At 32.2% G+C, this 14045-nt stretch overlaps 1 protein-coding gene across 1 annotated transcript in view; it reads left to right on the forward strand.

The window, feature by feature from the left end:
* LOC111089565 overlaps positions 1-14045 on the forward strand; it is a gene marked incomplete at its 3' end in the record, with an annotated part of 36963 nt that overhangs the window by 11136 nt on the left and 11782 nt on the right. The window contains exon 3 of the mRNA XM_022402321.1: positions 10195-10369. Coding sequence (XP_022258029.1) covers positions 10195-10369 — 175 coding nt within the window. The remainder of the gene's footprint in view (positions 1-10194; positions 10370-14045) is intronic.

Below are 14045 nucleotides of genomic sequence, written 5' to 3' on the forward strand. Positions count from 1 at the left end.
AAAAATCATAAATTTATACATCAATACCATAGAATTCCACTATAATTTATCAAGCTTAGTAACTAAGCTGTATTTGGATCTAAAAAAATATGAAATTTTGAGCTCTCTAAAGACTTACCTTATCATTTGAAATCTGCCATGAAAAGAAAGGGATACCTACATGAATACTTTGCAAGGGCTCAGAAAACCACGTGGGGGACATTCTAAGCTTTTGATTGGTTATACCCATGCCATAGAGCTAAGTAGGTGTATCGTAAGTATTTTCAAAAATGGAAGAGGTGAGTGGGGCCACCTTGGTTGATTCACTAAATATAATAATATCTCAGAAAATAGAAAAGATAGGAGGTTCTTATTTGACATTCTAGCTGTTAACATCAGTAATTTGTGTGCCTAATTTGTAAGAATGGACTTTGTATTTGGACATCACAAATATCTAATTTGAACCAATGCTGCATTCAACATACCACGTAACAAACAAAAGTCAATATTTAGGATTTTTTTTAATATTTACTTTTAGATTAAGAAATTAACTAATAGATCATACTAAAATTTGAATTATAATATTCAATTTGATACCAAACTTATTGACATACATTCATAAAACAGTAGTTTAGTAAAATTTTGAATGTGGGTCAATAAACATGATATGACATGACCCATAGCGATAGGGTTAACAGCAGTGATAGTTTAGCGATTTTCCACTTTCTGTAGCTCGGGCTATGGTAATCCAAACTATCACATATTTTCAGGGGATGTACTCTACTGGACCATTACTTTTTATACCAAAAGGTATCCATTAAGAAATACACACATTATAAAATCTTCAATTACAATTGATATTTTTTCTCTTTTTTTTTATTTGCACTGAAAGTATGGAAACTATCTGATAGAAAATTGTTACACTGATAGACCATTACAACCTACAATTAGGTGTCAAATTTGGTCAAAATAAAAGCCACACATGCAAATTTAATATAAAAAACACTCACTTTTGACCAAAATCTTTGCACATGCGTATGTAAAGAATCACGTGAAAAAAATCAGCCTGAAATTTTTACTACACCTTGACCTAAGAGTAAAGGTGGACCTTTTTTAGTTTTTTTGTCATTCAGATTAAAGATGGTTGATTTAGAGCAGCAAAACTATAGAGAGAAAGCACATGCAGATACTTAAGTATTGGTTAGGCTACGCAAATTAGATTAGCAGTTCCTATCTCAAGTTTTCAGAAGAATCATACGGTTAGACTGTTATCATTCATTGTCAACTTTTAAGCACAAATTTGCTAAATTTTATGAAAGTATCCTTATTAAAGAGCATTTAACATCACGTGACATTAGCTTAAGCAATTAGCGTAAATAATGATGCTTGATATGGTGTTACTATAACAGAAGTTATTAATACTGTTTTAGAGAGGAAAAACTACCACCATATATTTTAAAGAATCTGATTTGTTCTGTATAGTATAGGTTACTATTGAGTGTCACTTTCTTACTTGCTGTGGTTTTTTGGTGTGTATTGACAAAAAGTCATGATATATAATCAAAAACACATTTGGTATGAAAAAAAGGTGTGGCCAAAAAAAGATTGAGCATGTGACTTTTACAGCAAACATTCATTTATTAAGCCAGACTGCATTTTTTGTTCAACTTGGGGCATCATGGTGGGTAAAATAAAATATGCAACCTAGCTAACTAATGAAAGAATAATTGCTGTAAAATTCTTATCAATGCTATAAGTGTAGGTACCAGTATGGCTGCCAATTTTGATTTCATTCCTTTAAGTTACATGCTCAATTTTTTTTTTGGCTGCACCTTTTATATCACACCTAAGGTGTTTTTGACTAGATTTATTTATCACTTACGAAGGAGAAATATACAGTTGTATCATTTGCAGTGACCAAATTGTCACCAGTCTTATCTGTTAAAGGGAGCACAACTATTTAAGAAAGCTTATTAACTTATGATAAATGTGTTAAATGGTAATCTAATTTCATAATCACAATTTTACAAGGAATATTAATCTATAGGTATGTTGATTAGTCACACTCTTTTGAGATTTCATCACACAAGTTCATCCTCTGTCCAGTCAATGTTAATATCTATTCCATAAAGTACAGGCATCAGAGCCAAACTAATATATTCCTTCTTCCTTCATTGTGATGTGAAGATAGATCTCCAGTCTTTGCAGTGCACTGATACTTTGCTCACACTAACACCTGGTAATTGCAGGTGAGCAGAGAAGTTGAAGAATGTGATTTAAGTCTGGGAAAAATGCAACTTCTAATAACTTCAGTGTGCCTGTTGCTGTTTTAGGTGAGTCCAGAACATTTTGCTGTGCCCATTGTTCACCCAGGCATGAATTTCAGAGTCAAGATTGGGTAGATCTTCTGTGTGATTGACAAAAAAAGTTTCTTATATACTCCTTCACTTCACCCTATTCCATTCTCATAATCACTGATGGAGTCAAATATGTTGCTTGTAAATTTCTGTGATGATCTTCTCCAAACCTTTCATTCAAATCTGTGATAATCTCATCCATTATTAGAATTGTCACATTTCTGTAATCTGATGTATTCTTTGCTGGTACATTTGCACAATGACATTTTATGTTCACAGCTCTTGGAGCCTGAGGTTCATCATTCACAAGGTTTGAGTTAGTTGTTGCTGCTCTGAAGTTGTTCTGGTGGAAATTGTCAATGCTCTGACATTTTGTCCTGAAGGTCATCAGTGGCTGATTTCACTTCAGAGTCAGATAGTATCGCATCCATGCTATTTGATTGCAAGATAACACATTGTTGGATAGACATATGAGAGAATTGTTTTTTGTGGTAAGCAGAGCTGATATGAATGTGGACTGTGTGATGGTAGAGAAATCTGGCATCAGACACTGTGGATGCATTCTAGTCTCTTGGACATGTATGTATATCCTCAAGAGAATTAGCTATAGGTTCATACAAATTCAAAAATACATTTATAGCTTATCATGGTGCTGTATCCTCCTTGTCATATACATTTCTTTTAATTTCTTCCAATTTTCTTCATTGTTGTGTAGATCTCTAATATACTTCTTTAAGTTGACATGCTGCTTTCATGTAAAGTTATAAAGTGCACCATTATGTCAGCTGAGTCCATCATATTCCATACACAAGGAAGTTTGATAGTTCTCACCATTGCCAGATTTAGTTTCTACGAGGTATAATGAGTGTTTAAAGCCTCTAGAGTTCAGGCCAATGTTCTTGAACTGACTCTCCTCTGTGCTCCACTCATATTATCAGCCTCATTGCGAGTCTTCTCCTGGCAATCCTCAAAATTAATGTATTATTCACATAGATTATCCACAATGTCCTCTGCAATTGCTTCTCTAGATGTGTCTGGACATTCAACGAATCTCACAAACTTGGGACGAACGTTATCATTTTGATACACAAGCCTAAAAACTATTGATAACTGTTCATGGTAGGCCTGATCTGCATCTTTGATATCATTGATGATCTTGTTCCTAACAAATTCCCCATAGACTTTTATGAATTCATTTTGTGTAGGTTTAGATCTGTAGGTAGCTTTTTTGTAAAAATGTTCAAAATATTTGCTTGGAACAGTATCTTCAGCTTCCACTCTGAATTATAAAACTTTTGAAAGTTTCCAGCACTTGCTTTTGAATTGGACAGGTACTGACTGTTATAATGATGCCCTGGTAAAGGTATGTTTTGTTTCTCACAGAAAATAACAGTTTTAATGATTGACTTCAAAATAGTACAACTTTCACAATTCTATCGTGAAGGACCTGGTTAAGTTGCTGATTTACTAGGTATTGGTGAACCTGTAATTATGTGGAAAAAGTTTATGGCAGGTTCTCTAACACAAAAAATGGAATGCTTTCCCTTTACCATCTTTTCCAGTAAAATGTTCACCTAGTAAAGTGGATGATTTGTGATAACACAGGTCTGCAATGGTTTTATTGTATTGAAAGTTTTATGTGTTCTACAGTAATTCCTGTATGCTGAATCCAAAAATGATATCCATTTTTTCCCATCGCGTATAGATTTTTCACAAAACATCATAATGCAGTACATAAAAGAAAGAGCACAAGACGTAGTTTTGAGACTGAAAGACGTATATTTAAAAGAAAAATCAGGATGAATGAGGATGCATATTTGTTTGACATCAGTGTTTTCTGTTTTATTCAGTTTGTTTGTATTTTTGTTGACAAACATAATAATAAAAGACTGTTCATTGTGGTAAGTGAAATAATAATTTGATATAAGTAAGAGTTTTTTTCTTCACAATTTGTAAAAAATCCTTACATGATAGAAAAAATTGAATATTATTTTTGAAATTTGCATAGCTGAATTATGTAAAATCCATTATCAAAACCAAGACAACTTTGTGTAATTTGAGAGAAGGGTTTTGTTACCAGGCTTCTGCTTTGTTTTCATTTAGTCAAATTGGCACAGTATACCCAGAATCTCCCTCCTGCAGTTTGTGAATAGACCAGATATTGTTAGTAGTCCAGCCAGTTTAACTGAAAGGATCGCTTCTTCCCATTCCCAAAACATGCAGTAAAAACAAAGTTTTTTATCAAGTATCACATGTTTTGTGAGATAGTCATACATTTCTCAGTCTTTCATTGCCTTAAATTTGCCATTTTGGAATATCTGTCCAATATCTGGGGCAGATACACAATAGCTACTCAACAATGGCTTTGTAGATGTTATAAGTTAATGGGAGTAGGGTTTTATCTGTGATACCATTCCATGGAATTCATGACCTTCATTTTTCTCCAAACAGGAGAATGCAGGCCGGCCTGGGGTTTCTTCTGCATGAGTGATCTTGCTAAAAAGGGAAATAGTAGCTGTTAGCAACAGTTGTTTAGTGGGAGGCTGGTCAGAGTTTGATTGCTTGTCCATATACTGATTTAGCATAGCATGACTCATTAAAGTCACTGCTGGAGTGTAGTGCATACTACCTGAGACCCCTAGTTTTTTTAAAAGATGTAACACATGGGTGGACCTAAATTAGTAATTTTTCCAATTTATCATTTTTATCTGGAAATGTCAGTATTTTTTGCACACCAAAAATATTTGGTGCTGTTTCTGTGTACTAATGTTAGGAAATATAACTGTTGTAGTGAGTGATGCTTTGAGCAGGCCCTAAGCACACATGTGTAACTCTCATACAATCTTTCTCCTGTCATGTGGTGCACTTTGCAAGGCAAAAGCTATGAAGTGTAAATACTTATCCCACTTGTATGTTGCTTTTCAATGCCCAAAAATTCTCAAGGAAAGGTAGGATGTACTGGAATCATTAAGCCATGATGCCTTGTTTCTGGTTTTATTTAACAAATGTGACAAGTTTGAACATAGTCTTTAACATTTCTCGACACACCATGCCAATAATCTCTAACTTGTTTCTTCCATCTAACATAATGTTTAGGGACAACAGATGACCTATTGATCCATCTCGGCTGTCCCATCCTCTGAACTAAACTAAAACTGTCAAATATATAAATTGAAAAAATCTTAGATTCAGGCTCTATGATAGGTATCTGAAAGTATTGGAACTTTTTAATCTCAGAGATATATTGTTTACTGTATATTAACTAACCACTTTTGTTTTTACATCATTATAATTTTCATAATCTTTGCTCTGGCATTCTGGTACCTTATATGAATATTGATTGCAGGAATCCTTTTCATTTGTTTGACTCTTTTTGTTCTGCTACTTTTTATAATCTTCTACTTGTTTACATGTAATTATTCTTTGGGAATGGATTTCCTCTTAATTGTAAAGTGGGTAATTTTTGAGACTTTCAAGGCAGTCTCTTCAACATATCTGTTACATCAGAACTCTACATTAACATTTTAAATTACTAGCCCATTCAATCAGGGCTTATCACACAGAAATGCTTTGCTAATAAAACAATATGTACACAAAATATGGGTATTTGTCCTTCTTATTATATATTTATTTTCAAAAATTGATTTGCGAATAAATAATGTAAAATTCAAAACAGTTATTGTTTTGGTTGTAGTCCTTAAAGTTACAACAAATTTTTAATTGCTAAATAAAACAGAATAGTCAAATTTTATTGTGTTGTTTAGTACAAGTTAATAGTATTGTAATTGCAGCTTGAAAAAACAAAAAAACACACTAATGGTTAATAAAAACAAAAACAAAGTTATTGTTTTTATAATTATAAGATAAAACCAATGATGAAAATATTAATGAACTTTTCACTTAGACAGTTGAGGCTTTATTTTAAAGCACGAGTTATAATATTTGGAGACTATTTTTTCAAGAACTTGTCAGCTATAGGTAATAGATAATGTTGTAAATAATTACTGAACAATGTTTAATCTATTTAATAAATAATCAAGTAGACTATATAGTGTGAGTATAACTGTGCTGTTGTGTCTTAATTTTGATATGTGTGAACAATCCATTAAATAGTGTGAGTATAACTATGCTGTTGTGTCTTAGTTTTGATATGTGTGAACAATCCATTAAATATTGTGAGTATAACTATGCTGTTGTGTCTTAGTTTTGATATGTGTGAACAATCCATTAAATAGTGTGAGTATAACTATGCTGTTGTGTCTTTGTTTTGATGTGTGTGAACAATCCATTAAATAGTGTGAGTATAACTATGCTGTTTTGTCTTTGTTTTGATGTGTGTGTGAACAATCCACAAATAAACTTTTATTTAACCATCAGCATTTTTTTTTTGTTGGTCATGCATTTGAGCAGTCACTAGTGCTGGTGTTACCTGCAATTTGTTCAGTTTTAATTCTGTGATATCTGAGCACAGAGAGAGGGACAGGCAAAGGGAAGGAAGGAGAAAAGTGAGATACAGGAGCTGGCGAATGCTGTGAAAGATGAGAGACCAAGGATGAAAGGAGGAGTGTTGACAAGCAGCCTTCATCGTGAACTTCAATGAGTCAGGAAGATCTCCAAAGACTGATAGGTGAAAAAATGAAACCATACGAAGGTCACATAAATAAGTGGACAGGTACACATGAGCTAAAAGCGTGTTCTTACCCAGGAGATACCAACAACAGAGGAGCCAAATTTGGAGGGAAAGGGCAGAGGAAGACAAGCATGCCAACGTGGAAAACAGGAGGAAGTGAATATCCATCAAAAACCCCTCAGGGGAACTGTGGATAGCCTCGGATAAGAGATGGATAGAGGGGAGGTAATGGTAGGGTGGTGAGGGTCAAATGGAGGTGGGAAAATTGGGGCTGAAAAAAATTTCTCAGTAGTATAAGGGTCAGATCCCCACACCTGAATCAAACACTCTAAGTTCTGTGAGTCTGGAAAAGGAAATATTGAATGATGATATGCTAATGTGCAGGAATCAGAAACACGAAGGTGACAAGGCATGCTGATCTCAGAATGTAATTATGCTGTAAACTGATCAAAATGGAAAACAAGGTAATCTGAAGAAGGGGTGGCATGCAGGAGGAAATGAAAGGAATCATAAGACACAGGGGATATAGACAAAAGGTAAATTACCTAGGATACCATATCAATGAAGAAGAAGGTCCATGAGCATCCACAGGTGTGACCTTGGATTGCATGGTGAAGGAAGGAGGTGCGAACAGGCTAATCAATTTCTTGTCTTCCTGACCAGTTCCCCAGAAAATGGTAAGTCTGTTCTTGGGTCAGGAGACACAGCAGGCTATTAAATGGGCTCCAACTCGTGGAGAACTAAGACTGAAACCTCCTCAGCAGAAAGAATGGATCCTAAAACCTAAGAAACTGCAGGTTGAGGTTCAGTGGCAGTAGTAAGAACAGTAGTAGTTGCTGTAACTCGAAATTGTGAATTCATAATTCAAACTGAGAATGAGATTTTCCAGATCAACTTAGAATATCAAATTAATGTATAGAAGAAAAATTATTATGCTGGAAACAATGAAAATAGTTGTTCCACAAAATCTTCCAAAATGGAAAAAATAATCAAAGCAAGCAACTATGCCAAATCGAGAAGTGAAGATTGGGTTCTACAATACTGAGGGAACCAACTGTCTCAGGAGGGTGTGTCACACTTCTATTGGTGGAGGGCTGTCGCATGCTTATTTGCATGCTATGGCACAGCTATACCACATGTAAACACTTGGCGGAAGGTGGGAGTATCAAGGCTAGTGTCAAGCAAAAATTGTGCATATAGAGGGCATCACTGAATGAGAAAACTATTATGTGAGAGGAGGTAAGTATCTATCGGAAATACATTTTCAGTGTAGGAAAATTATAAATTCTGAAAGTTCTAGACTGGGTTTAATTAACAAAGTGATGTGAATGGATAATACATAATGATTTAATTCTACTTTATTAGAAATCTTATGTTACAGATAGATTTTTATTTAACAAGAAAAATCAACTTTATATATGTGATCATGTTTAAAAAAAATTAATTTTACCATTTGAGGAATATTGAAAGAAAAAACAAGTTCTTGGAAAAAAACTTTATGCATGTTACTATAAATGACCAAAGAAGTTTTGTTTTTGGGTGAATGTTGAGGAAAACTTGCAGAGGGTTATATGTTGAGTAGTGCATAGTTGAGGAACTGTGCTTTTTACAGGTTTAAAAATAAAATAATGAATGAGAAGATTATATATACATATATAATAAATGTAAATTAAGAGTATAGTTGAAGAAGTAAAATTATTATGGAGCACACAGCACATATTCCTCCATGAAGTAAGCATGATCTGTTTGAGAAAAATTATTCATATGAACCTTAAAGATTTTTTGATTAAGCTTAAGAAATGTACTTCTATGGTAGTGTTATTATATTACAAACTTGTCACTTTTTAAATTATTTTTTGCAAAATATAACAACTCCAAATTTCATATGTATCAGCATCAATACATTAGTATGACAAATGTTTTTCTTAATCTGCTTTTCTTGTATACTCTCTCAATTTTATACAAAATAAAGTAATGCATCACATTGCATTGTTAACACTGCTTCTTGTGCAAGCGTAATCTTTTATTAATATGACAGAAAAGGTTACAAAAGACTCTTTATATTGTAATATAAAGTATGAATAAATGAGTTTCCAGTAAAACTGAGAATATCACTAAATGGTCAGCTAAAAATAGGAAAACAAAAGTCTTTTAAACATTCATGTTTTTTTACCATAAAAAAATTAAGTATGAGAATGATTGGGGTTACTTTGTAAAGCAATGTATGCAGATGATGGAATGATAGTTTAGATTTAAGAAAGTGAAATTATGTTGAGGAAGTATGCTTCAGCATTTGTGAATAGGTGATTGCTGGATTAATATTTTATTTATAACTAGAATATTTAGCATACAATCACTGTACATTTTTGTTGACTTCTAAGGAACTGTTGAACTGATAACAATAATTAACTTTTAGTTTGACTTGTTCTTCAAACATTACTTTTGAATTGATAGGTTAACTTTATTAGATCTGGCAATTATTTGGAAAACCTGAAAAGACAATCACACGAAAATCATCATACATATTTTTCTTGATAGTTGCATTCATCATATAATAACATAATCATAAATGAGAGTGTATTATAATGTTGTCATACATGTACATCAGTGTATGATTGATTTAGGGATGGACATCAAAATAGATTCAAATTGTCAGGCTTTTTCAGTTCTTTTTTTCAATTTCTAGGAAATTCCTTTCAAAGGAAAATCTTATCTGGAAAATCTCACTCCTGTAAACAGAGCCTGTTTTTATTCCTTACAGTGAATTTGGAAATGTCTTTGGAGAACCTGTCTTCCCATGTTTCTCTCTTATTGGAGACATTTATTCTGTCTATAATGATTTGAGTGTTTAAACATCATGGTTAGGATTTTTTTAATGTGTGTAAAGAGATGAATAGCTATTTCAATGTCATGTTATTTAAAAAAAGTTAAAATATGCAAGGTGTAAACTGTTTTTAAAGGTATGACAATGCAGAATTCAAAGGTTAATGTTTGAAAATCTTGACATGTTCATTGAACAGTTTATGACAAAAACCATAGTATAACAGCCTTGAGGAGATAGATTATGCTAATCTAATTTTATCAATGATTATACTTAGCAACATAATTGGTATGTTGGAAGCAGATTTTAAGCTGTTGTAAGCTTAATACTACAAGTGGATGTCCTTGTAATTTGTTAACTGTTGTTCTGTTTAGATGTATACTAATTATCTTTATTATACTTAACAGAAGACAGTTGGAATTTCCTTCACCATCAACTAGTCAACCACATCCAAATGGTGAAATTGCTGAATCAGATCCAAAACGAAAACCTCCAAGTTTTTCTCATCACTCTTTATCACAGACAAATTTTTCAAGTACTTCACAGCCTCCAGATCTGCTGAATGGAGAACAGTGGGATCAGGTATTGTATATTGTGGGCCATGTATTAATATAATCTTGAAATATTTTGAAATACTGTTGTTGGATTATTCAATAGTTTAGAAATTAATATTAACTCCTGATCAGAGCAAGTTACCTACTTTGAGCAAAACTAAAAATCACCATGGTTGATTAGTACAGTGAATTAAGTATAATGTTTCCTAGGTTCTGATTATAAAGATTATAATGCATTGTTTTGTCACTTGGGTACCCTTACTATTTTTTATCGTAACCCAATATATCTCACGAGCTTCAACCAGCCTAAGATACTTAGGCAAGTCGAAAATAAACATTTAAGCTAAAAATTAAGCTAATCATAATAATAAAAGTATAATGATGAAAATTAGAATTAAAAATAGTAAAATTAGATATATTAAACATTCTAACCAGTACTGTTTAAGAATGTAACAATAAAGAAATAATAGAGCATATCGTAATTACTTACTTATATCTTAGAGAAAATGTAACAATAAAGAAATAATAGAGCATATCGTAATTACTTACTTATATCTTAGAGAAAATATAACAATAAAGAAATAATAGAGCATATCGTAATTACTTACTTATATCTTAGAGAAAATGTAACAATAAAGAAATAATAGAGCATATCGTAATTACTTACTTATATCTTAGAGAAAATATAACAATAAAGAAATAATAGAGCATATCGTAATTACTTACTTATATCTTAGAGAAAATGTAACAATAAAGAAATAATAGAGCATATCGTAATTACTTACTTATATCTTAGAGAAAATATAACAATAAAGAAATAATAGAGCATATCGTAATTACTTACTTATATCTTAGAGAAAATTATTAGCAAGTGTGTGTTTATCTTCAAAATTTACATGTAATTTAATTTATTGGAACACATGTAAGCATGTCTAGTATTTTATTGATCATGTCACAATCGGAAATCACTAATTAGCACAATCGGCCCAATTTCGATTAGGTACAGTAAAGTTGATGTCATTATGTACTATTGTTGACAGTTTAACCATAACAATTGTAACAACTACAGAGAATGTACTTCGAAGCTTTCTTAAATTTGGAATGGTTGAAGTTATCAATAAATGTGCCATGCAAAAAAAAAATCATGATCTCTTTTCCATTTTTTATTTGAACAAATGAAAAATAAAAATGGGGGACTGTCCTTGTGACGAGTATATGATTGATACATAATGTTATGTGTCTGATGTGAGAGAAGCAATCCAGCCAATCAGCAATCACATTTGTCAACCCACAACTAACTTTAAGCTAATTCCTTGAAACTATGCATATTCATAAATAACGGGACTGTCAAATGTTGAAATGGAATTTTCTATAGCTGTCCAATAGGATAGTTACTTTGTAAATATTTGTACATACTCTTTTTTCACTTTCAACTTATAGTGACATCTCCGACATTGATGTGCAATTCAAACAAATGACAAATCTTCCTATTAGAAAGTAATGGGACATTCCAAATTTCCAATTGATCTGTTGTCATGCACTCTTCAGTGACCTCCCCAAACAATGGCGTATCATCCCAAGAACTTCACAAAAAAGTCTGTGTAGATTTCTGTAAAGTGCACATGTATTAGTTCTGTGTATAGGTTGCTGTTATCAACTGTTTGCTAATGTATGGTCCGTAAAGAAATGAGCATGCTTCATGATATGTAGAGCATTGTTTTTTAACCTTTCTTTCTTTCAGTGTATCATCTTATGTAAATAAGTGCGAAACAAATTGTTTTTACAGATGATATTTTTTCTGTGGTGAATAATGTTTTGTGTATTGTGTCGAAAGAAAAAGTACAGGGTTGTGATTGTAGGCATAATTACAAATCACAAGATTGTTGTTTTGAATAAAGTGGTCTGGGTGGTGTTATTCCTAATTTCTCGGCAATCTGTTTTCCAGGATCAGGAAATTTGACAAATTCTACTGATTCCAATTGTCACTCGATTATGCAATAATTGGCCCAATTCTGATTACTGAACCAATTATTGGTAAAACACTGTATGTAGCACCAAATGCATACTTACTGTTCATTGATTGTGCATGCTATTGGATTATTGGGTAGTCCCATATAAAAACAAGTATTACAAAGTTTACAAATAATTAGCACAATAAACATATGAACATATATATCAAAATATAGAAATACTTTACATGTACATATATGAATAATGGAAAATTAGAACCAAAGAACAAGTTAGGTGACAAAATGCCACTCAAACCATTGACATTACCCCAATCCTGTATGTAAAAAGCACTTTGTTTTTGTTTTTTTTAGATTGTTTAAAATTTTTAACACAGTTGAACATATGGACAACAAGGGTGCATTTGATTTTTCACTGCTGCCCTTTTACATTCATAACAAGGAAACAAAAATTAAAATTAAACTTACTTTTAATTTTATAGAAAATCATTGATTCCTATTTGAAAGATTTTTTAAGTTGTTGATGTCAATTACTGCCAACAGAAATTTATTCAGTTAATTAATCACCCTCTTGGAAGAAATATGACTTTAAATCATGAACAAACTTGTATTGTGTCATCGTGTAATCCTCAGAATTAATCATAAAGAAATGAGAGACCTTTATCCTGTTGACCCCATGGAAGCCTTTTTAAACTTCAGTAATAACACCTCATACCCTTCTTTTGTCAGAAGTAAATAAGGCAAAAGATTTTAATCTGTCCATGGAAGTTAGGCATTCCATCCCTGGAATTATGCTAGTAGCCCTCCTCTGGACTTTTCCAGCAAGTAAAGTATCCTTTCTTAGGTCAAAACTGTATGCTGTATTTCAAGTAAGACCAGACTAGTGTAAAAACATATATTTACCTTTTTTTTACAAAAAATAAATATGTCTGTAAAAAGCTTCTCTTTGTTTCATTACTAGCAACAGAGAATTACCATGACTTATTGAGTATCTTCCACTCTGCCAAAATTAATTTCTTCACTCATGTAATTGAGTGTGTTCCTATCTGTATTCAATGAATAACCCAAATTAGGATAACCCAAGGCAATTACCTTGCACTTACTATAAAAGTAATTTGTCATCTGTTTGCCCAACTTATTTGTTGATATAAATTTTTCTATAGTACCTTAGCATCGTCAGTAAGCAAAAGGTACTCAAGAGTTCAATGTCATCAGCAGATTTTATTAATTTACTAGTTATTACCCTAGCAATGTCATTAATGTTAATAAAAAAACAAAAAGCAAAGGTCCAAGTTGTGACTTCTGAAGCCATAGATTCCTAAGTGGGTAGTTAAGACATTTGAAAGCTGTGTTGTTGAAGTTTTTGGAATATGTTACCTAAATTTGTCTAACGACCTGATTGACATTTGTATTTCTAGTAATTTGGGTAAATTACTGAAAAGATAAGTTCACTTAATAAGATTGGTAAATAATAGTATTAACCCTATCTCGATGGGTCATGTGTCAAAGGCCATGTCATCTCGTTTGTTGACTTGCATTCAAGATTTTATGGAACTATTATTTTATGAATTTATGTCTGTAAGTTTGGTATCAAATTGTAGATTCTAATTCAAATTTTAGTATTATATGTTAGTTAATTTCTTAATTTAAAAGTAGATGTTAGAAAAATACGCCTAAACATCGATTTTTGTGTATCATAGGGTATGTTGAATGAAGCACTGGTTCAAATGAGATGTT

This window comes from Limulus polyphemus, unplaced genomic scaffold (genome assembly GCF_000517525.1).
Source record: "Limulus polyphemus unplaced genomic scaffold, Limulus_polyphemus-2.1.2 Scaffold6634, whole genome shotgun sequence".
NCBI classification, from domain to species: domain Eukaryota; kingdom Metazoa; phylum Arthropoda; class Merostomata; order Xiphosura; family Limulidae; genus Limulus; species Limulus polyphemus.